Raw genomic sequence first — 23,302 nt, forward strand, 5'->3', positions numbered from 1 at the left:
GTTTCCCACGAAGAAGACGAAGAGGCGTCAACTTCCGGGTTTCAAAAGCTTGATAGTAACGAACAACATCGCTGTCCTCCTGACTGAAGAGTTGTGTGTTTTGAAAGACTCTGGGTATGTAAAATCTATTAGTATGCTAGACAGAAACGCCCGAAATTTGTATAATATAGCTACCTTTGTTGTTATATTGTTATGTGCTTACTATATTTTCGCTTAATCTGAAGTTTCGGCATTAGTAACGTGAACGCATCATGAAAACAAACGTTGTAGCATATAACGTTAACTTAACGGAAATATAAATGCTCATTTTGTTTTTCTCATGGAGGACAACTTCAGTCTGCCCAACTGAGACGAGTTGTTTTTGAGCTGAATATGAAAGCGTTAAATATGTGTGTAACGTTACTCCTAAGAATAACGTTAGTAGACTTTGCTTTCAAACGTCCCGCTCCCCCTGGCGCCCAACCCATGGCAACTCAGATTACGTTACACACTTTGAACACTTCCCTTTTAACTTTTACATTTTACAAACTTACCCTGTCCTAACCCTATGGTCCTAACGCCTCTTCATGATTTTTGGCATATTGAAATGTGGCAACAGTCTTGGACACAACTTTTGCTGTAAAGATTTCAGTATTCAGCTAATACTGATTTCTCATAGGCGCCCTAAACTGACATCTCTGTGTACACAGTATTAACATGTATATTCCATCTCTCACTCAATTTGCAAAGTTTTGTCTGCGTGACCTCTTTTTACAGAATTGGTTGACCTGCAACAAAAAACCATTTTTGCAGTGTTGTGTGCTGGGATGGCATCGCCAACAAAAGATGCAACACCACACAGGTAAGATCATAAAGTAAACAAAAGGACAGACATTTGTGTGGTCTCGCTGCAAGAGAAATGCCATTGTAGCACTAATAAGGGCTCCTGCGCACACACACACACACACACACACACACACACACACATATATATATATATATATATATATATATATATATATGTATATGTGCAAACAAATGTACAAACACAAAAATAATGACAAAATAAAGTTGAAGAACACGCCATTATTTCATTTTATCAATGGGAAACATACATGTGTACAGACAAGGGTAGCAGCAGAAGCACCACATCAGACACGTTTCTGGTGTGCAAAGACATAGAAAACACCACACAACAGAAACGCCACGCTCACGCCACGCAGGCAGTGTGCGGGAGCCCTAAGAGTAATCATTCATTTTCATTTATTGATGTTTATAGGATTTGCTGCAGACATGTACTGTACCTGTACAGGATAAAATGTTATTTGCTGTCATGTTAAAAGATACTGCAGGCCTTATAGTTGAGTGTTAGTGAAGTTTTTTTATTTATTTATTAAAGAGCCAACAATTGTACCCCTGGTCGAGAACCTGACTCCCCGCTTCCACCCATCCATGAGCGGCTGGCGTACCTGCGTCCCTCCAGGGAGCTACTGGAGTTCTACAGGGAGAAGATCGCCCAGTTTGACGGAGAACACGAGGAGCTGCTGCAAATGCTGGAGAAGTACAGAGGCATCACAGAGGGCCAGGTGAGATACAGCTAGGAGTCGTATGTGATTGCTTTGTACGTGACGTTACTTTTCAGGTATGCCGGAGTGTATTCGCCTGTTTTAACTTATCTTCTCTCTGTATCTCCGAAAATCCTCTCAGCATAAACTACAGTGGGAGGTACGGCAGCGTGAGGGAGAGATTGCGGAGCTGCAAAGCGCTCTGAGTGACATGCAGGTCTACCTTTTCCAAGAGAGAGAACAGTCTCTTCGGCTTTATGCAGAAAATGACCGACTTAAGATCAGGTAGGTGCACGGTTTCAGAATCCATCAGATTTTTAAACGTGATAGCAGGAAAAGCACAGGTGTAATTAAAGGAACACTTTACCCGCAAAATGATCATTTGTATATGAAGTATTCCTTTAATAACATTAGTTAGGGCTGCTTTAGATGCAGGTGTTCCATATCCATGGCCCTGCTATTATGTATGTTTGATCACTGACAGGGTTAACTGGGACACTTAAATGGAATGGAGCCAGCTAGGGCTGCACAGTTAATTGAAATCGCAATATGAACTAGTGCAATATCCAAATCGCAGAGGGGCGCAATATTTGTTAAAGGCAAAATATGTGTCAAACCATTCTAAAATAAAGTATTGTGGTGCTGCAGAGACGTCCCGGCCTACAGACTAAAAAAATCTTTGTTTGGTACAGATCCTCGCAAAAAATCACACTATAATAATTTTTTTGAGAATAATGATACAAAAATGATCATTCCCTCCAATATCGTGAATCATATTGCAATATCAGTCAAAAATAATCACAATTAATATCGTGCAGCCCTAGAGCCAGCATTAATGTTAGTAGGTATTAATGTTATTTAACGGTGAACTTATTTTTTGGGCAAATTCAAAATTATTACTAGGTCTTATAGCATGTTTTAGTTAATAAGTATGCCAATTTATTTAATTGTAACCATGCACTGCTTTCAGCAGCACACTCTTCCATCTGCTAGCATCCCATTAAATAGGATTTCATTCAAATTACAACACTGTATGCACAGTGCATTTTCCCATACTTGCATGAATTTTATATTTTTTATGACATTTCAGTAAACCAGCAGATATTAGCCTAAAGCAAAGTACACAGTTTATAACATGTTAAAACCTGCTAGTTTTTGACAGCTAGCTGTCACCATGTGGGATGTAGTTTGATAGAGCATGCTAATGCTAATTTAGGAGTTTTAAATAAATCTCTAATTTCCATTCATTTTTTTTAATTGTAAAACATTTATTTTATAAACTAGTTCACTTTAAACCCTACTTTTGCACACAGCCCACATTGTCGGCTCAGATTTTCAACGTACCTTTCCTCATTATTTGACTTGCGAGCTAGCTAACGCGCCACATTTCACGCTGTACGTATTTGACAAAAAATGATTTAGATTTATTTGGCTAATTTATGGATTATGTCTGTTAATGATATGGTAAATACAGCCTGAGTAGATAACCCTTATATTTCCATTTTATTTACCATAAATTCCTGTTAATTCCCATGGAAAGTTACCACCTTGAATATTCCCAGAATTTCACAACTCTAGTTGTTGTGCTGTACATGTGCTTTTCCTGATATAACAAGTCAAAATGCCTGCTGTGTATTTATAAAAAGGCTAGATGTTAATAGTAATAGGTTACTGGGCTATATGATTGGCTGCCATGGGACATACTCCATATTATTTCTGATTATTTAATTACACACCCATTCACACTTGCCTGATTAGACCTCTTCACAAGACCAGGAAGGCATATACAGACTTTTGTTGATTGACAGAGGTCTAATCAGCCAAAGTAAAGGAACGCACCTGTGGGGGTGTGCATAGCCTTTAATATCTATCTTCAGTGTTGATTTACCATTTATTTTTTTCGCTCAGACTTGTGTACATAAAACAATTTAAGCTAATTCTCTGTTGTACAGAGAGTTGGAGGACAGGAAGAAAATCCATCACCTTCTTGCCCTGGTGGGTCCCGATGCAGGAGAGATCACATATTTCCACCGGGAACCTCCTCACAAGGTACTCATGTTTACTTCACCATAGACCTATCACAGCAGACGCTTGACTTAGAGCTGGGCAATATGGAGAAAATCAAATATCGTATTTTTGAACAAATACGTCAATATCGATACCACAACGATATTGTAGTGTGAGATTTTTGATTAAATAATCAGTAATGTGGATATAATGACTAAGGGGGTAAAGGCAAATACTAGAACAGTTACAACAGTCTGGTAAGTTCAGAAAATGACATCACTTTACTGTAATGCTGCCTTAAAACCAGGAAAAGACAACACTTATGCCATATTACGATATTGATATAATATTGATATGTTGCCCAGCTCTAGCTTGACTTGTCAAACACAGGTACAATTATTCACTATAATAAATGCTACATTGGCTGTAAATGGAACTAATGCTAATGTGATTAGTTACACCGTTTTTTTTCTCCAGAATATCTGCAGTGAAAAAGTTTGACTAGTCATCAAATCATTACCATGTCATTTCCTACATTTTAAAACACATTTATGTTCCACAAATAAGCAAACTGACAAGGGAATGCTTATCACTTGTTATTTCAAACAATACAATATGCTGTGAGAGGGCATATAAATTGGGATTTTATGTTTTCTGGCTTGCTGCTTGCTTACCTGACCATATGACACACTCACATCTATGTCGATTTCAGTACAATTGAAACAAATACTACAAGTTTTTTTTTTGTGGATTAACAAAAAAACATAGTGCATTACATTGTTTTTATTATACTTTATTACTGCCAATTCAGATTGTGCTAGCAAAAAAAGGCAAAGAGAAAATCGCTGTTTTGAAGACGGCCGTATGTGATGACTACATTTCAGGTCACTGTCACACAGAGGAACACCGAGTCCAGGTTGGAGGAAAATCTCAATCTCAGACCAACAAAGTTCAGACCTGCTGCGACCAGGAAAGGTTTGCAATTAATTAAGTCTTAATTTAATATTATTAAGATTTTGTCTAATAATTTAAAGTGCCCATATTATGCTCATTTTCAGGTTCATAATTGTATTTTAAGGTTGTACCAGAATAGGTTTACATGGTTTAATTTTCAAAAAACACCATATTTTTGTTGTACTGCACAGCTCTCTCTCACTGCTGCAGATCCTCTTTTCACCTGGTCTCTGTTTTAGCTAAAGAGTGAGACCTCTTTTCTTCTTCTTCTGTACTATCTTTGATGGCACATGCGCAGGAGCTCAGATGTAGATCATGTCAGCTAGCTAGCTCTATAGACCGTAAAAGAAAGGCTGTTTCTCCAACTTCGGGAAGTTACAAGGCAGGATTAGCTGGGAGACTTCTAAATGAGGGTGCACATGTAAGTAGTTCTTTTGTAGATTATGGTGAACTTGTGTGTGTTGTAGCAGTGCTTTGCTATTGAGAATGAGGTAGCATGTTAGCATTAGCGTTAGCATGCTAACGCTAATGCTACGAGCTGGCAGTTAGCCAGCTCGTTTCGGCTTGTGACGTCACAAGCCATGCCTATTTTGAACAACTCACCCGGAGACTGAAGGCAGGACACATTCAGAAACCGTATCTCACTCAAAACAGCATGGATGGATTTTTTTCAAAGTTTGTATTGCGTGTGGAAGCACCAGAGACACAAAATAACACCCCAAATCCCAGAAAAATTGTTTTTTTTCATAATATGGGCACTTTAAGAAAGATGTAAATGTGATTATTTGTCAGTTGCCGTGTTCTTTACAAACCTGTTACGAATAATAACAGTAGCTGATCTTGTAATGTTTTCTCTTTAGTGAAACTCAAACACAGGAAGCTTAATTGCTCCAGACAGACTATGCCATTCTGATTTCATGTCTGTTTAAGCAGAGAGTAGCAGGAGAACCAAATCCACAGACGGGGTAAATGGAGAGAGCCTGGAACAATACAAGAACGATAACCAGACGTTGTTACTACAGGTAGGTGGCCGCTTGATACCATATTATATCTATATTATATTATACTGTATATCATATTATATATTGGTATTCTATTATATGTTATACATATTATAATAATAACCTTTATTTATATAGCGCCTTTCATGAAACCCAAGGACACTTTCCAGAATTCCTGTGGCTTAGCTAAAGGAGGTTGTAGGCTGTGGTAAACAGGTGGTGTTTCAGGATCTTTTTAAATATGTCCAGGGATGTAGCATTGCGGATATCTGCAGGGAGGGTGTTCCAGAGGGATGGGGCTCTGTCTCCGAAAGGTACAGAGTCTGCTGTGGGGAATGGAGAGCAGGCCAGCGTCCTAGGACCGCAGGTTTCGGGGTGGGGGTGTATGGATGGAGGAGGTCGGAGCGGTACTGTGGGGCCGGGGCACGCAGGGGTTTGTAGCTGAGAAGGAGGATTTTATATGTGATGCAGGGCTTAATTGGGAGCCAGTGAAGGTGGATGAGGGTTGGGGTGATGGGCTGCCAGGTCTTGGTGTGGGTGAGGACCCTGGCAGCAGAGTTGTGGACACAGGCTCCAGCCTGTCTAGGGTTTTGTTGGGGACCCCAGACAGGACTCCATTGCAGTAGTCCAAACGGGAGGTTATGAAAGCATGAATGAGGGTTTCTGCCACGGAGTCAGAGAGTGATTATGTCATGTCTTACACTGTATACTTTTTATGTTATATTGTTGTGCTACATACTATATCATATTATGGTATGGTGTTCGATACTATATTATTACAATGCACCTTATACTGTCCAAATGCTCTTTATAGTTTAGTTTCTACTTGTATTAATTATTTTCCATTTTAGTTTATGTACCTTATTTATTCTGTTAACTTTCTATACTTACATAAGTTTAGTTAATATACGGATAATACAGATGAGTTACTTATATGTATTTTTGTATTTTGTTTCTGTTGTACTGCTGCAACAACCAAATTTCCCCTCTGGGGAGTAATAAAGGTGTATCTTGTTTTATAACAAGGGACTGAAACTTTTTTCCCCCTTCTCCTGTCTCCATGGTTTTGGTGTGAGTTTACCAACTATTATTATTGTGGCCTAATGTCTCCAGGTGGAGGCTCTGCAGGCTCAGATGGAGGAACAAACCCGTCTGGCTAAAGAGCAGGTAGAGTCTCTGCTGGAGGATCGACGGATTAAAGCAGAGGAGGCACAGGCACAATGGCAGAGAGATCAGGAGCGAATCGCAGCTCTGACTGACAAGTGGGTCTGCTTTTTTTTATTTATTTTTTTTATTCATTCACCGCTACTTTACTACTTACAGCTGAGTATTGTGAGCAATGGATCGTGACTTATTTTTCTTCTTTCTGGAATTATACTCATCAGCTTTGAATGATAATGAATACATTTTACACCTTATCTCAATGTATGACTCGCACCTCCTCTTACGTTTGACACCTCAGGCTCGAGCGAACCCAGAACCTTTTGTATGAGAGCACCAGAGATTTCTTACAGCTGAAGTTTGACACACGGGCTCATGAGAAGAGCTGGATGGTGGAGAAGGACCGGCTGCTGAGGGAGCTGGACTCCTGCCACAACCACCTGAGGAAGACCGGGTCTGCCGGTGCCGAGCTGGGCCGAACGTGGCAGCCCAGCAGCAGCACAGTCCTGCTCCTCCCCCGGCCTCAGCCAGAGTCACAGCACACACACAAGGAGGAGCTAAAAGTAATATTTGTTCCTTCTTTTTTTTTCTTTATAAAAGATAAACATTTAAAGGAACACACCGACTTATTGGGACTTAAGCTTATTCACCGTATCCCCCAGAGTTAGACAAGTCCATACATACCCTTCTCATCTCCGCGCTTGTCGTAACTCTGTCTGAGTGACGCACCCACCGCTAGCCTAGCCTAGCACAGATCCTGAACCGGCTCCGACTAGCCTACTGCTCCCAATAAGTGACAAAATAATGCCAACATTTTCCTATTTCCATGTTGTGATTTGCATAGTCACAGCGTGTACAAATAACAAAGTCACATGAGACACAGACGTCTTCTAACCGTATACAAACAGGGAACTATATTCTCACGCACTGCTACTTCTGCTACTTGGGCGGAGTGATTAGCGCAACACCTGAAAAAGCCCCGCTGTTGCTCTCTGCTCCTCACCACGGCGCTTCTCAGGTGCTGCGTGCAAATCACTCCGCCCAAGTAGCAGAAGTAGCAGTGCTTCGCCTTCTGAGAATATAGTTCCCAGTTCGTATACGGTTAGAAGATGGCTGTGTCTAATGTGACACGCACGGAGATGAGAAGGGTATGTATGGACTTGTCTAACTCTGGGGGATACGGTGAATAAGCTTAAGTCCCAATAAGTAGGCATGCTCCTTTTTTTGTTTTGGGGTGTCTGAGTTTTTACCTTATTTGAATGAATCTATGTCATCAGGCAATGCAAGAGGATCTGAAACAAGCCCATCGTCTGGCAGAGATGTACAGGGAGCAGTGTATTACACTGGAGACAGAACTGTCCCAAATCAGAGAGGAAGGTGACGTGGGCAGGGAAATATTTAAGGTACAATGGTTGGACCGATGCTCATGTCTGTAAAATCCTCATACACATCTCTAATTGATTGTTCAGATGTTATGGAATCCCCAAGTTCCTTGTTACTGATATTTTTGTCTTACCAAATCTCGATGTGTGCAGGAGCGTTCGGACAAAATGGCCAAGCGTCTTCAGCTGATGACTCAGCGTTATGAAGCGCTGGAGAAGAGGAGGGCCATGGAGGTGGAGGGCTTCAAGACAGACCTGAAGCACCTCAGACAGAAGTTCAAAGATGTAGAAAAACAACTCCTCAAGGTAAAAAGGCTTGTCGACTTGTGTCTTAATCAGGTATAAATTATTTTGTGATTTCAACACAACAACAAGCAGGTTTTGAGCTCTTTTAAAAAAAAAAAAAAAAAAAATCACACAGAAAATATGTGATGTCACAGAAAATGAAAAGTTATTTCCTAATCGTCGCCTCCAGCCTTGCATACTGCTGATATAGTTTAGTTTCATTCATCCTGTTAAACTGGTCTACACGTATCCACCGTTTCAGGCTACTCTGAATATCGGGCCCAACCAGGACTTAGCCATTCTGCACGAGGTACGTCAGACCAACGGCAGGACAAAGAAGGTTCAGGGTGAGCTGATGGCGCTGAAGGCTAAGATCTATGGACTGGAAAACGAGCTGAGATTTAGCTGAGGACTGGACTGTGGTGTCTACTGTCTGCCTATAGAAGACAATCTATGTGAGGTTCATCTCAGTCGTGTATGTTTGCGCTACTTGTTTCTGAAACTTAGAGTGAATGTTAGTTCTATTTTTGTACTTTGGATTAATAAAAATGTTTTGCTACAATGATTTCAAATGAATGAGCACCCACAGTTATTTACGAAATGACTACTGCAAACAGCCATAGGCTTCTTCACAGCCGACATATGGAATTGTCATAGCAGGAAAAGCACAGGTGTTACTAATATTAACATTAACGATGGATCTGTTCTATTCAAGTGTCTCACTTAGCCGTGACAGTGTGCACAGTACCAGGCAGGACCCCTTCAACAAGCAGCCACATGCTTAATTCAGCCATCACTAATTAGGATGTCTAGTAAATACTTATTACTGCTCCAGTTACAACTTCACTTTATGGTACTAACTACAAGTAATTACTTGTGTTACCTATACATTTATTACTTCATCAATCAATCAAAGCAAATTAAATGAAGTTGGGTAAATTGGGTTGCCCTTCTGGGCACTGGCAGCAGTAGCTCAGTGCGTAGGGACTTGGCTTTGGAGTCAGTTCGAGTCCAGTTAAAGTCCCTGTATGGACAAAGTATGGATTGTGGACTGGTAGCTGGAGAGGTGCCAGTTCACCTTCTGGGCACTGCCGAGGTGCCCTTGAGCAAGGCACCGAACCCCCATCTGCTCGGGGCGCCTTAAATGGGCAGCCCCCTCACTCTGACATCTCTTCATTAGTGCATGAGTGCATGCATTTCGGTCCAGTGCATAATATGTAATATATGTCAACAGTGTACAAATGTAATTCATGTAATAAAAGTATCTCTTTTTCTAGTATGTTCACAAATGTAGAAACATTTGTTTTTATACCATTTTAGAATGTATCATATATATATATATATATATATATATATATACTATAAGAGTAAACTAATCTTAGAAATAGAGCTAAAAATATCTTATCATATTTCACATTCTTATAATAAAAGAACAATCCCAAATTATATCACATTAATAAAAAATAAATTTCACATTGCTTTCTATTTATTAATATTACTACATCACTCAAAACTGTATGATGACATTACAAAAAGTCTAAATTGTGGTTTTAATGTTGAAGATTTTGCAGTTAAGTATCAATTGGAAAGTGAGTGATTCACTTTCATTTCTACATAAACTCCAATCACAAATAAGCTTTACATGTACAGTGTTTCCATTGGATGACCGGCTCTGCGCATGCTCATTCATTGTCTTTAGAGGTTGCTGTTTTGTGGACTGAATGGCAGCTAAGTTACTGGCAGCATGAGGAGATAGCGCAGAGTTTACTATTGACTCTCACTGAGAATACCATGACCCATTTCTTCAGTCGTAAGTAGACAGTTACCGTTAGCTCAGCTAAAGCTAGCTCATCTCTTGTTTATCCGCCGGCTTTTACACACAAGTGCCCGGAGAAATGCAGAGAATAAGGTCTTTGAAAACCGGTTGGCAGCTGCTGAAATCAAGCTGTGAGGGAGCAGCAAAACAAGTAAACATCTCGCCTTCGACCTCACGAAATTATAGCCATGTAAGTGTGTGCTTCTTTGTAAACTTTATTTAAACTAAGAAAACGGCATGCAGGTTTCGTCTTTTAACATGTTAAAAGACAAAAAGTGCTATAGCTGGTTGTACTTATTTGTTTACAATTTAAAAGAAAAAAGAAATGTAACGCAAGGAAAGAATTGAACACCACGTTAAAGATAACGTTAATCACAGCGCGCACACACACACGGATTATTACTATGGTGTTTGGCACACCACACATTTACAACCTCAGTTATTACTGTCTCATTTATCCAGTTCACTCATCAATGAGTTATCTACTCCAATAAAACTGTGTGTGTAAGTTACATACTCTGGGAGCAAAGTCCCACGCAGTTCCCTGTACCTGTATTGACGAGATTATGACGAGTGCTCAGCCTATAGACCTTTTTCACAGCAGACATTTTGACTTGTCATAGTAGGAAAAGCACAGCTGAAATTGATAACCTTAACAATGGCTCAATTCCATCAAGTGTCCCAGTAAGCTGTTTCAGTGAGTCAGCATGCACCATACCAGGGCCTCTCCTAAGTGGAATGCAGCCGTCATTAATGGGTTTGAATAAACCTGTGCTTTTCCTACAATGACATGTCAATATGTCTGCCGTGAAAAAGGTCTATAGTGTCACAGCAAGTTAATGAACAACTCCCCCGTTTATATACTGCACATGCCGCTACTCTCAGCTTCCTCGTCAGGGCTTAAGCTCTTTTGGGCTCCTCTTTGACATTGATGGGGTGCTGGTGCGGGGCAGGACGCCGATCCCTGCAGCCAAGCAGTGTTTCAGGGACCTGGTGGACAGCAATGGGAAATACAAGGTGCCTGTGGTGTTTGTCACCAATGCTGGGAACTGCATGAGGCAGGCCAAAGCTGAGCATCTGTCACATCTGCTCGAGGTGGAGGTAAACTCAACACTTAACATCATTAAATCATGAAGTAAATCAAAAGTGTCTTCCTGTCATGTATGTTTGTTTTTTCTTCTCTTGACATCAATCTTTATTCTCAGGTTTCTCCAGACCAGGTGATGCTGTCCCACAGTCCTTTGCGAATGTTTACCCAGTTCCACAAAATGCGTGTGCTGGTGTCGGGACAGGGTCCTGTGGAGGAGGTCGCTCACAAGTATCCTGTCTTAAATCAGGGGCTGTGCGTTTCTGCAGCCCCTCTGGATGTGGAACTTAAAAGTGTGCATGTTCTGTTTATTCAGTGCATTTTTGTTCATGTTCTACTTTGTTATCAGTATTTAATCTTTGTACTCTTTGTTCCCTTTGCTGCCTGACTGTCTCAGTGAGGTCCTTTCACCGAATTCCTGCTTTAAATTTATTTGCCGTTCGGGATTGGTGGGAGTTTTTTTTCTCATGTTCTCATGGTTTGTCATTAATTTAAGTCAATGTGTGGATATTTAAAGCCTTGATGTTGTTCTTACTTTCTTTTCTGAATAAAATCTCAGAATAACCCAGTGGTTAATACCTTCCTAATGTATTAAGAAATATAGAAAGTTATACCTTAGGAAACACATTATAGAATGAAAAATCCCCACTGTGATTCTTTTGTTAGACAGAAGTATTTACTTCATATGTGTTTTGCTGTAACTTTTGCTCACCTGTGTTTAACTTTAACCCACCAAACTTCAGTCTGGGCTTTCAGGATGTTGTTACTGTAGACATGCTCAGGGAAGCATATCCTCTTCTGGATGTTGTAGATCACAACAGAAGGCCCAAAGACAGTGTAAGTAGTATAAATATTGAAGCCAGTTTATGTTCAGTTACGGATGGATGAGTCATAACCAATTGTGTATAATGCCTCACAGATTCCCCCCACCAAAGGCTTATGGCCAATAGACGGTATGTTTCCTCACACAGTCAACATTGTAGCAATAAGTGTAATGCAATTCATAAAGAACACGGGTATGGCTGTCTTTTATGTTATTTCTGTCTTTGCCTGTTTGTCCCTACAGCTGTCATCTTATTTGGTGAACCAATCAGATGGGAGACCAACCTCCAGCTTATCCTTGATGTGCTCCTGACAAATGGGAACCCAGACAATGCCTGGAGTTCGATGCGGTACCCTCACATCCCAGTCCTGGCCTGTAACATGGACCTGCTGTGGATGGCTGAGGCGAAGAATCCCAGGTACTGTGTGTGTGTTTGTGTGCATCCGTGCGTTAAAAGAATAAACGCATTAGAACGTATATCACACCCAGCAACATTATCAAACGTTTTGTATGTCACTTCACTACAGTGTTATTATACTGAATGTCCCTGTCTCATAGGTTTGGTCACGGTATGTTTCTGGTGAGCTTAGAGAGCCTGTACAAGAAGGTCACTGGCTATGAGCTGAAGTACGAGGCTCTGATCGGTAAACCCAGTGTGGTGACTTATAACTACGCTGAGCTGCTGATTAGACAGCAGGCTGAGAGACTTGGCTGGACCACACCTGTGAAGAGGCTGTATGCTATAGGGTGAGTGACTCAGTCGTCTCTTGACTTTAGACCCACCTTTGTCACTCAAGAATTGTCCTTTTGTTGAACACAAAAACTTGTTTATCGGTGTTTTAAGCCCCCAATGTCTCCTTCCAGGCAGCGCTGCCACTAGGATTAGGCAATGGTTATGGTTAGGGTTAGGTGCCTTGAAGTCAACGGTCGCAGCGCTGCCTGGAAGGAGACGTTGGGGGCTTAAAACACCATTGAGCCAAAAACTTTGATTTGAAGTAAAAGCCCCTTTTAATGTGTTGTCACTTCTTCTCTTTTTATAGTGATAACCCCATGGCCGACATATACGGCGCCAACCTCTACAACCACTACCTTCAGGCTTCTCAGCGCACCAAGGCCCAGATGCAGGCCAAGAGTCGCGGAGGAGGTGTAGATCCCTTGGCAGAAGCTGCTGACGCACCAAAAATGACATCAGCCGAACTAGGCGGAGCGTCAGCCGAGTACGGGGCAGAGGAGGACCTCCCCGAGGGCTGCAGCTCCATCCTGGTGTGCACAGGAGTGTACAGCAGAGACCAGCAGGAGCTGCCCTCGGACCCAGCGCACACCGTCACGGAGCAGCACATCTTCCACGGTCACAGGGACTTCCGCTTTGACCCCAGCCTCACGCAGCCGTCCTTCGTGGTGGAGGATGTGAAGGAGGCGGTGGAGCTGGTATTTCAGCAGGAAGGCTGGCCTCTAGAGTAGGACGGTAAGTGGCTCTCAAACTCTGGCTTCATCTCCCAGCCGTCCATTAAACAGCTCTAACGTCCCTTAACTGGTAGTAGCAGAAGCTTTATGAGTTTATTTTTTAATCCATGCCCCTGATGTAGCTGTTTCAGGGGCTTGTTCTTAGAGATTTTTAATAAAGTGCCATAGAATCAGCTGCAAGAAAACCAATATGCAGTTTTTACACTAATTATAAGTAGGATCGGGCATCGAGAACCGATTCCTACTTGGAATCGTTTCAAAAATTACGATTCCAGTAGAATCATTTCTTTATTGGAATCGTTTAGAGCAGGGGCGTCAAACTCAATGTCACTAAGGGCCACACTGGAAAATGAGAATCACATCAAGGGCCAGACATGTACGGGTTTATTGACATGCTTTTATTTAATCCAAAAAGTTAAATATCTTTGACTGTATTATTGCATGTCTCGTATAGTCTTCTCACTCACAGTTTGGTCCACATAAAGTCCTAAAAAAGTCAGCAAAAATGTTCTTAGCCATCATAGAAGACAGCGCCCAAAAACTTTGAAAAAAGCAACAAAAACGAAGAAAAAGTGACAAAAACTAGGTGGGCCAAAATTTATATATACGGGCCGGATCAAAATCTGTGAGGGCCCGGATTTGGCCCGCGGGCCTTGAGTTTGACACGTGTGGTTTAGATGATTTGGTTTCCGAAGCGGCCAGGCTCTTGTTGCGTTGCAGCCTTGGAGAACAGTAAGCAGCGCTCTCGTGTGGCGTTATGTTACATTGAAAAAGCCTTGTAAAACTGCAAACCACCACTGAATCAAAATAAAATGTTCCTCTTATTTGTGAAAATAGGCATGTGACCCGCTTCAACTCCACCCCTCAAAGAATCGGAATCGAGAATCGATAAGAACCGGAATCGAAAGGAAGAATCGGAATTGGAATCAGAATCGTTCAAATCCAAACGATGCCCAAACGATGCCCAACCCTAGTTATAAGGAGCCAAATTTATTGAGTGGGACGTGTGTCCTTTCTTGCCTTTGTACGTCACAATCTATATCTGCTTTCTCTTTTTTTAACGCACATGGATTGTTAAGAAGTCTAGGTGTTGAGTTGCATGCACTTTTACTACACTCAGACTTTTATTGAGTATCTGTAAGTTCATGGATGAGAGACATTGTTCAAACAGTTATTTTAACACCTTAAACTGAATAATGCAGAAAGAGCTCTATAAAGACCCATGTGCTGGCTCATCTGTGACATGACATATTGTCCAGGTAAAGATGGTTTTTATTCTTTGCACAACCGGCTACATAACTGGGTCATCTTGCCTTTCCAAAATATGCACCCCCCCACCAGGTCCTAACTAGACCGTGTCTGCTGTTTGTTTTTACTGCTGTCATATTTCTTTTCTTTTTTTTTTTTAAATAGGGTGAATGCATAACCACTAATGTTGATGAGATTATGTTGCCAGGTTTTATTAGTACCTCCTCAGTTTTGATTTTAGCCTCAATTATGATTACGGTCATTTTATTTAAGTATTATTTTGTGGAAGAAGTACCACTGTCACGTCATAAATTAAAAAAAAAAAAAAGTGCTATTCTTTTGTCAAATGGTTAAAGTAATAAAAACATGTATGGATGGTTAATTTAAATGTCTGCAATAGAAGACTTTTGTGGGAGAAAACACGTACCTACAGTTGCAGCACCACTGAACATGTCACAAGGTGCTGGTTTGTTATATTTGTAACTGAAAAGTGTAATAAAGTATGATTTGCAAGTGACTTAAATTGTAGGTTAAAACTGTGGAACTCCGGTAATGTACAGTACTAAAAAAAAGTCATACTGAATGAAAGGAAAAATGAAAAAGGATGAAAGACACAAAAAGTTGCTTGTCAAGTGAGAACATTATTCTGTATACTGTAGTACGATCTTAGTACAGAGTCCTCCAGCATCGGTGTGGTTTGTAATTCTGGAGTCACATTCAGCAAAGGGTTATGTTCAGAAGAATAATACAACATAAGCAATCACCATTTAAAACCTGTGTTACTGATTCTACAAACTTTATAAATATCAAAAGTCAAAATATGTACAAAACTTTTAAACACACACACACACACACACACAAAACACATATACTGTATGTAGTTTCTCCTAAACTGTGAACACTATTTTTCCAAACGAGTCTAAAACAACACATCCCTGCTTCGGCCTGCTCAGCACCCACACTTTTTATCTGAAGCCACGGTGCCATAAACCGGGTGGGTGCTGTTACTCAACATTAATTGAGGCGATTCTTGGGAAATCTCGTCGATGGTGGTCATGCCGTGGCGTGCCAGCAGCTCCCGAGCCATGAGGATGAAGGCCGCCTCCACGTTCTGGGCCTCCTTGGCTGAGGTTTCCAGAGCAGCCAGCACGCCGTTGTTTTCTGCCAGAGTGCACGCATCCTCGAATAACACCTGTCGCTGAGCTTGGAGGTCTGACTTATTACCTGCACGGATAAACGGAGAAAGAAGTGCAAAATATATTATCAATCTCTATCATCGTAATCTGACGCTTTCTCAATTCATTGTTTTGTCTATGAACTGACAAACAAATACAATTAAACATTATTATTATATTTACCACAATTTAACAGATCCCAGTGTGACGTATTGATATTGCTTGTTTTGTTTGTTTTTCCGACCAACAGTACAAAGTCTAGGAATATTTTTGGGGGTTTACTGACCAAGATAAAAACAACTTCATTTCACTTGAATTACCAATGAGGATCAGCACCACGCTGGCAGCTCCAAACTGTTCCACCTCCCTGATCCAGTGGGGAATTGATTCAAATGTGGTGCGGCGTGTGATGTCATAGGCCACCATGGCACCGTGGGCGCTGCGGTAGTAGCTCTGAGTTATGGTGCGGAAACGCTCCTGACCTGCCGTGTCCCACACCTGCATCTGCAATAACAAAACAGAAATGACTTAAAGGAGAAATCTGGCGCAAAATGAACCTAGGGGTTAATAACACGTGTACCGAGTCGACCGTTCTCTGGGATATGTTTTCATGCTCATCGAATGTGACCAGTTTTAGCGCAAACCGCTAATTAGCTTATAAAGCTAGTCGTCGGGGCACGGGTAATGTCAAAAGAAATCGCTATTTCTATACCACTAACAAGGCTCAAAATAGCACCACACCACACAGATAGTTTAGAAAGACAGAACTGTTTACGTATAAATGCGGGCGCCATCTTGGGAAAACAGTCATGACCAGACGAACAACATGCTTGAGCTATGTTACTGGTTACTGGTTGCACGGCGTTCGTCGTTCGGAAAATAATTTGAACATCGACAACTTCTCAGTCCCTCCTCCCCTTTCCGCTAAAGCCCAAAACGGTCTCCTAAGCCCCTCCCCCCACAAGGGAGAATGAATGTGTGTGCCTGAGCAGTGATTGACACGCAGTTAGACACTCCCCCTGGCCCTGATTGGTGCATCTGAACAGGGAGCAGTTGATTTTTGCAACTTGCACTACAGGCTGTAGGTGGTGCCAGAGGAGCCAGATTCTTTTTTTTTTTAAATTACCTGCTTCATGTAGTTCTACTGGAACTAGAGATGTTCCGATACTGATACTGGTATCGGTATCGGAACATCTCTAACTGGAACATAGGGTCAGTTTCAGCAAATATGACAGAAAGTTAGTTTTATAAGGCTTACCTACTGCACCTTTTAAATGATTACAAAATGTGTGATGGGTATCTTCACAACATACTTTATAAGTTATTCAGACATGCTGTGAACTCTGAAAGTGATCAGTCCTTTTTCAAACATGATTGCGCACACAACTCCAAACTAATTAGCATAAAAAGACATCCATGCAGTTAACAAATTAACCCACCCAGAAAGCTAACACGGATTATTTAAAGCAAGCAGTCAGCCACTCCTCTTTCTCTAGAGGAAACACTTCAACAAGCAAAGGGAGTATTTACTTGAAGGGTAAGTACACAGACACGTCTCACATATCCATGTTTTTGTTCAGATATAAAAAAAAAATTAAAAAAAAGAACCCTAATGTCTGTATTGCATTTAAGCTGTGATATAGGAATGTGTCTTGTAAAAAGTAAACTTCTAAATAAATAAAAAAAAGACACTGAAAAAGGTGCTGAGTGCATGTCACCTACCTTCACCTTTTTGCCATCAATGTCCAGGGTGCGAACCGTAAAGTCGACCCCGATGGTGTTTTGCTGCTTCTCGATGAATATGCCAGACTTGAAGCTCTGGACCACACAGGTCTTCCCCACATCGGAGTCCCCAACCAGGATGATTTTGAAAAGAAAGTCGAAAGAGTCCTCAATCTCCGGCCCTGCAGACTGCATGGTGAAGGGAGGAATGTACAGTATACACACAAAAACGGAGGCCAAAACACTTGATCCAAGACCTCTGTGCCTCAATGCAACAGAACTTGTTCCTTCCAAGTTGTGTCAATAGAAACTAAAACTATTTACAGAAACAACATCATTGTCAGAAAAAGAGGCAAATCAGGTTTAACAGCTGTAGTATAGCTGTAGCTCCAGCCAAATATGTGTGATCCGTAAGTAATTAGTAGTAATTAGTAGTTGTCCCAGTCACAGATTAAAAAATCTCACTTGTAAATCCAGTTTTTATTCCAACAGCCTGCTTAACTCAAGTCATATTTAACCTTATTCCCAAACTCTGTTCAGCAAACAACAAAATGAACTTGATTATCCCATAGCAGAGGATTCAAATTCCCTTTTTCCTTGAAGTAAAAGTCAGCATCCAAAGTTGTGTTTCTTCATCCTATGCTCGTTTCCATGTCTACGCTACGCTATCGGACCCATTCTTGAAGTCTTAAACACAAGTTTAGTCTTCATTGCTGCCCTTTAGACTGTCACTCTTTCTGCCCTCTACACCTCTCCCTCCCATTCTACATTATAGACACGCCTCGTACCTGACCTGGTAGGTGTGATCTCCAACTGCCAGCCCACCTGCACCACTGCATCTTGGGATATGGGTTTTCTATTCAGGCTCTGTAATAGGTCACAATACCTAGAATAGGCAGAAATAAAAACTCAATGACCTGAAACATTGGTCATTATCAAAAGTACTGGCTCAGGCATAAATACTGTAGATGTGATAGGGTTAGATAGATTTACACATATTGAGCTCTAGGCGGTTTTTATAACTTACCATTTTAGTTAGAACAGCTGCGTTAGAAGTACACAGATAGCCAACGTGCTGGAGGCTGAGTTTGAACAGAACTGTATATCTTTATGGGTTTCTTAACATACTCAGGGGGCAAATACCGCTGAGCAAACAGCTTAAACCACTCCTGCAATTTTCCTTCTCCTGACAGAATGTAAACACTTGACATTTGTCTTAAAAGCTGTCCTTTGGACCCCAGTGTTTTTTTGTACTTTCAAAAGTGCCCAACAATGTGAGCCCCCTCGCTGACTACTGTCAAATAACACATTCCACAGCACTCAACAACAGAAAGGGGTTACAGTAAGCGTAGCGTAAGCACAAACAATACACATTGAAAGGATGTAGTTCAAGACAGGATAATCTAACATCAATTGTAATTGAAAATGTTTTACCTCAGGCTGCATACATTGATATCACAGTGAGATGTTAACACAGAATGAGCATACTGCTCTGAATCTGAATCAGTCTCTCTCTCGCTCTCTCTCTCTCTCCACCCCCTCATTTGTTCTGTCGTCATCTCAGCCCACAGAAGAACAAGGCACAGCTGGACACAGAACAATGTGTGAGTATGAGGGGCACTTGACCAAGCTGGGTCTATCTTTGGCTGTGACCACCAGCCACCTTCTATTGTGTGGTTGATGCCTTATTAAATGCAATGTAAAGTGGTTTTGTGGACCATTTAGTGATGGCACAAATAAGACACGGACAACCATGAAAAATAACTTTGATAATGCCTCTTTTATCTAATAAGCAAATTTACAGGATCAAACGAAATAAACTCAAGGCTTTTAAATGTCTATAACAAAGTATAAACATCTTTGTAAAATCATGTAAACGTACAAACTAATTTGAGCTACTGCATTATTACGAGATCGCTCCAGTGTACTACATGAAACAAACAAAAATGTAGATAGTAGCTAAGTTTCATTACTGCACATTAGAGAACAGAAATTCTTCTGTGGTTTGGCAGCGTGTCAGTTAAGGAGCTGTGGTGGAGTGGATGAGCGGTGATGAAATCGGATTTGAGCCGTAACTAAGCTACCGTATCAGTCATAGATGTCGGTCTGCTTTGTCATCTCTTCTGCAGCAACTGGGCTGCCCTCGCAGAGTTTCTCAGCCTTAAAGCAGTGCTGGGGCTTTGTTGACATTTCCGTTGTTGGTTTGTTGAAATCTTTGTCGTTTTCTTGCCCGGTGTCTTATTCAGTGATGTTTCTGGAGGAGGGACGTGAATAGGCTTCCAGGGGATTGGATTGCAGAAGCTGGGTGATGGGTAGGATTTGTCATAGGGACCTGGAAGAAATCAAAGCGATATGATCCTGGTGCATATAACAAATATCTAGGCTAATTTAAACTAATGAGCTACATCACATTTGATGAAGTTTGAAACCAACATAAAAACTGTTATTATAGATCTGGTGTCAGTCAGTCCAAAATCAATAAGGCCTGGTTAACAATTCCAATATGCAGTCCAGAGTTTTTTGTTGTGGGCAAAAATCCTTGATTATGCAGCACGCTTTCTTAAAAAATGCAATGGAATATGCGGGATATTTATGCAATTTTATGCAATAAAATCGAGGAACTTGCAAAAACTGCGGTTTCATCATGGCTTCATCGTGGGGTTTGCAGCTTTTCGATGACGTTCACGTTGCGCAATTACGTCACTTCATAACGTTCCCATTGCAACAGTGGAAAAAAAAGGGGAAAGTGCGGCGTATTTGAAAAAATGCGCCCCCCCCCGCATAAATATGCGGACTTTGGCTGATTATGCATTGAATTATGCGATCGCATAATCACATTTTTCTGGAGGGACTGAATATGGGTGAGTGATCTTACTTGTTGGGTAGCAAGGTGATTTTGGACTCGCTCTGCTTTTTTCATTGGCTTTTGCCAGCCACTCTTTAAACTTCTCCTCTGCCCTCTTGTGGCGCTCTTTCTCCTGCTCCTCCTTCAGGACAGCTTTCTCCTGTCAAGAAAAAAAACAAACATCTATCAGAATCTGTCCGTTTCTGCTTGTCATTAATAAGATAACATTTCACTTAAACATCTTGTCATTAAAAGCAGAATAACTTGTAAAAGATCCACACTACTTTTTCCTTCTTTTCCGTTTCTATTTTTTCTTGGTTCTTCTTTTGCAGCCAGTCTTTATACTTTTGTTGAGCTTTCTGTTCAATCTCCGTCTGTTTCTCCCGCTGTCGCTGTATCGCCTCCTCCTCTTTGCTCAGTTTTACAAGTTGCTCGTGCTTCTCCTTGGATTGCAAGAAGAAAAACAAATAACAGACATGTCAGCATTGGATAGTGCAGCATTACTGTGTAATTAAACAAAAGTCTGACAAATAGCCAGCCAATCTGCTATGGTGCTCTGTGTGGTATTACTTGGTTTAAAGAAGCAGTTGTCTACCTGTTCTCTTTTAATCCTGAGCCATTCTTGGATCTTTTCTTCCATGACAATCTTTTTCTGTTCCCGCTCCCTTTCTTGTCGTTCTTTTTTTTCCTTCCGTAACCGCTCCTAATTCAAGGGGTATAAAATGTTTTTTTCAGACCAGATGCAATAAAAAATATGTTTGGGTTAGAATGATTTGGAAACAAGGGGGGGCGGGGGAGGACTATGAACTTAGACTTATAGAAACATGCAAAAAGGGATGTTAGGAAAGTAGTGCTGCTTTAGTAATGCAGTGATATAAATTATGATTAAGTGTGGCTTGCCTCCTCTGCTTGTTTTTCCAATTTGAATCGGTCTTCCTTGGCTTTGTTCACCAGCCACATTTCCCATGCACTGAGAGTAGGTGAGCCCGCAGGCTCCCTAGCTGCATACAACATCTGCACTGACGGTGTTCTTGGTAGCTCACATCTGTAACAAAAACAGATGTACAATTATACATATTCTACTGTATGCTTATATTTTGACTGAATGAACCACGTGTCTGTGGTCAAGATTCAGCAGTACCTGACTGGTGAAACGCTGTCTCTCTGCCTGGGTGAAGTCTGCTGAGCTGGGCTGAGCTCCGGGTCTTCATCACTGTCAAAACTGTCATGATAGATGGGAGAAAGCAGAGAGAACGTGTCTTCGTCGTCGGATAGGATGCCGTCGTCCAAGCCCTTGGATGTGTGCAAGTCCTTTCCCTGGCTTGTTTTGACAGGGGTCGAGCTAAAGCCCTGGGACGCAGAGGCAGGACAGTTGGGCATCCTTCCTCCAGACATTGCTAGCGGATGTCTGCTTCGAAAAACACAAGAATGTTTCCCATCGGTTATGTGTGAGTTTTGTCTGTTAACTAATGTCAAACAAACCAATGCAGCTTTTCAGTGACACACACAACTAACTAGCTGGTGCTCATGTCAAAAGCTCGTTTTAGCGGTCAGTAAAGTGGGGCTAACGTTAGCACTCAAATGGAACTTAAAAGCTAGCGTTGGTTGGTTAGCTAGCTAGCTAGCTAGCTATCGTTAGCTAACTTAGCTTGAATATTATCTAGTTATGTGCAACGAACGCTTAATGCTAAGTATTATGCTAGCTAACTCTACAGTGTAGCTATGCGTGCAGGGTCTTTTGCTATCTCAAAAAGAAATGTGAAGATTTCGTAGCCTACCTTTGTGCGTAAACGGGAAGAAAAGTCTCGCTGTTGTGCTCGTTTTTGTTTTACCAACGCTGGAACTGATTTGCAAACAACTTTGTTTCCCATGATACACCACGCCCCCACGCTCAACTGAACGACGCAAATGTAACCATGGTGACGCTTGACGCTTACGTGCAACTTGTTTGTCTCCTCAACATGTAGCTAGGCTAATTTATTTTTCTATTATCACATTATCAGTTAAGTTATAACTGTTTTTGAAGCATGTGTGTATTAGAATACCTTTATAGATGTAACATATTTATTCTAAATACATTATAATGACATAATGTAAAAAAGGGGAAAATATAAAGGAGCCAAGTGCATTTTTATATTGTAACTATTATCCCACAATTCCACACCTAGGTTATTATACTGTAAAGACCATACTCTTGCAATATAACTAATTTCTGTATTTACTCTGGCAGTATTTTTTATTTGGATTGTATTTGGTAGGCCTACTTTGATATTATGTTTTATAACGGTAGTACTATCTGAATGACTTGGCGCCTGATTGGTGATGTAGCCGCACTTTTGTTGTTGGAGACAATTACAATAAAGCTCTCTTGAATATTGAATCTCTCATTTTCAACTTGGTTACAATGTTACCTCCAATTAGGACTGCTTTTATTGGATTTCTACTGAAATACAGGCTACACTTTTTAAATGTTCATAAATAATATCAGAACAGTCTTGTTTTAATTAATAAGCAAGGCCACTAATTCCTCTTTTTATACTAGCTTGTAAGATGCTAAATAAAATGTAGCCTCTTCATGAAAGAAAGGAAGAAGGGAATTTAGAAGATAATCCAGCTTTACTTACTAAGTGATCGCAGGTGTTAAAAAATACCTATGTAGATTCTTTAAACTGATTTATTTGATCTTATTTCATGATAGATATCAGTGATAGATATTTTGGTCACGCCAAACATTTTTAAGTAACAAATGAGTAATTTTGTCGTGAGGTTTTGTGACAAGGTACTCTTG

The 23,302-nt window shown here is 40.9% G+C and overlaps 4 protein-coding genes across 8 annotated transcripts; 2 read left to right on the plus strand and 2 right to left on the minus strand.

The window, feature by feature from the left end:
- The first annotated feature begins 12 nt into the window (after positions 1-12).
- Positions 13-8,906, plus strand: ccdc77 (coiled-coil domain containing 77). 3 transcript variants are annotated; one of them, XM_078257570.1, is made up of 12 exons: positions 13-114; positions 757-841; positions 1,379-1,565; positions 1,687-1,829; positions 3,497-3,593; positions 4,436-4,526; positions 5,436-5,527; positions 6,620-6,768; positions 6,969-7,230; positions 7,945-8,070; positions 8,203-8,355; positions 8,597-8,906. In XM_078257570.1, the coding sequence occupies exons 2-12, from the start codon at positions 807-809 to the stop codon at positions 8,741-8,743; spliced, it is 1,482 nt and encodes a 493-aa protein (XP_078113696.1). In that variant the 5' UTR covers positions 13-114; positions 757-806; the 3' UTR covers positions 8,744-8,906. The 3 variants fall into 3 exon arrangements, with proteins under 3 accessions (XP_078113696.1, XP_078113699.1, XP_078113698.1); XM_078257573.1 differs by having other exon boundaries at positions 5,439-5,527; XM_078257572.1 differs by having other exon boundaries at positions 38-114; positions 793-841.
- A 1,128-nt stretch (positions 8,907-10,034) lies between these two features.
- Positions 10,035-14,477, plus strand: hdhd5 (haloacid dehalogenase like hydrolase domain containing 5). 2 transcript variants are annotated; one of them, XM_078257575.1, is made up of 9 exons: positions 10,035-10,340; positions 11,036-11,251; positions 11,356-11,468; positions 11,981-12,074; positions 12,157-12,190; positions 12,304-12,478; positions 12,619-12,807; positions 13,101-13,525; positions 14,362-14,477. In XM_078257575.1, the coding sequence occupies exons 1-8, from the start codon at positions 10,230-10,232 to the stop codon at positions 13,519-13,521; spliced, it is 1,353 nt and encodes a 450-aa protein (XP_078113701.1). In that variant the 5' UTR covers positions 10,035-10,229; the 3' UTR covers positions 13,522-13,525; positions 14,362-14,477. The 2 variants fall into 2 exon arrangements, with proteins under 2 accessions (XP_078113701.1, XP_078113702.1); XM_078257576.1 differs by lacking the exon at positions 14,362-14,477 and having other exon boundaries at positions 13,101-14,318.
- Positions 14,478-15,393: 916 nt separating this feature from the next.
- On the minus strand, positions 15,394-19,194 carry rab19 (RAB19, member RAS oncogene family). 2 transcript variants are annotated; one of them, XM_078257579.1, is made up of 5 exons: positions 19,104-19,194; positions 18,458-18,555; positions 17,670-17,858; positions 16,268-16,451; positions 15,394-15,996 (listed from the first exon to the last, which is right to left on the minus strand). In XM_078257579.1, exons 2-5 carry the CDS (start codon positions 18,506-18,508, stop codon positions 15,722-15,724), a joined length of 699 nt encoding a protein of 232 aa, XP_078113705.1. In that variant the 5' UTR covers positions 18,509-18,555; positions 19,104-19,194; the 3' UTR covers positions 15,394-15,721. The 2 variants fall into 2 exon arrangements, with proteins under 2 accessions (XP_078113705.1, XP_078113704.1); XM_078257578.1 differs by lacking the exons at positions 18,458-18,555; positions 19,104-19,194 and having other exon boundaries at positions 17,676-18,081.
- Positions 19,195-19,430: 236 nt separating this feature from the next.
- On the minus strand, positions 19,431-22,403 carry ccdc34 (coiled-coil domain containing 34). The gene is made up of 7 exons (XM_078257577.1): positions 22,293-22,403; positions 21,656-21,922; positions 21,415-21,559; positions 21,110-21,217; positions 20,799-20,957; positions 20,545-20,674; positions 19,431-20,001 (listed from the first exon to the last, which is right to left on the minus strand). The coding sequence occupies exons 2-7, from the start codon at positions 21,907-21,909 to the stop codon at positions 19,784-19,786; spliced, it is 1,014 nt and encodes a 337-aa protein (XP_078113703.1). The 5' UTR covers positions 21,910-21,922; positions 22,293-22,403; the 3' UTR covers positions 19,431-19,783.
- Positions 22,404-23,302: the final 899 nt, after the last annotated feature.

Source organism: Sander vitreus, chromosome 8 (genome assembly GCF_031162955.1).
Source record: "Sander vitreus isolate 19-12246 chromosome 8, sanVit1, whole genome shotgun sequence".
Classification (NCBI taxonomy): Eukaryota; Metazoa; Chordata; class Actinopteri; order Perciformes; family Percidae; genus Sander; species Sander vitreus.

Coding starts and splice junctions, on each gene's coding strand:
- ccdc77 (XM_078257570.1), top strand. CDS start 807: ATGGCATCGCCAACAAAAGATGCAACACCACACAG. Junction 3,594..4,435: donor ACCGGGAACCTCCTCACAAG/GTACTCATGTTT, acceptor ACTACATTTCAG/GTCACTGTCACACAGAGGAA. Junction 5,528..6,619: donor ACCAGACGTTGTTACTACAG/GTAGGTGGCCGC, acceptor TAATGTCTCCAG/GTGGAGGCTCTGCAGGCTCA.
- hdhd5 (XM_078257575.1), top strand. CDS start 10,230: ATGCAGAGAATAAGGTCTTTGAAAACCGGTTGGCAGCTGCTGAAATCA. Junction 11,252..11,355: donor CACATCTGCTCGAGGTGGAG/GTAAACTCAACA, acceptor CTTTATTCTCAG/GTTTCTCCAGACCAGGTGAT. Junction 12,808..13,100: donor AAGAGGCTGTATGCTATAGG/GTGAGTGACTCA, acceptor CTCTTTTTATAG/TGATAACCCCATGGCCGACA.
- rab19 (XM_078257579.1), bottom strand. CDS start 18,508: ATGCAGTGGTGCAGGTGGGCTGGCAGTTGGAGATCACACCTACCAGGT. Junction 17,859..18,457: donor GATCACACCTACCAGGTCAG/GTACGAGGCGTG, acceptor TTCACCATGCAG/TCTGCAGGGCCGGAGATTGA. Junction 16,452..17,669: donor TTGATGGCAAAAAGGTGAAG/GTAGGTGACATG, acceptor TTGTTATTGCAG/ATGCAGGTGTGGGACACGGC.
- ccdc34 (XM_078257577.1), bottom strand. CDS start 21,909: ATGTCTGGAGGAAGGATGCCCAACTGTCCTGCCTCTGCGTCCCAGGGC. Junction 21,560..21,655: donor GACAGCGTTTCACCAGTCAG/GTACTGCTGAAT, acceptor TTTTTGTTACAG/ATGTGAGCTACCAAGAACAC. Junction 20,675..20,798: donor AAACGGAAAAGAAGGAAAAA/GTAGTGTGGATC, acceptor TTTTCTTGACAG/GAGAAAGCTGTCCTGAAGGA.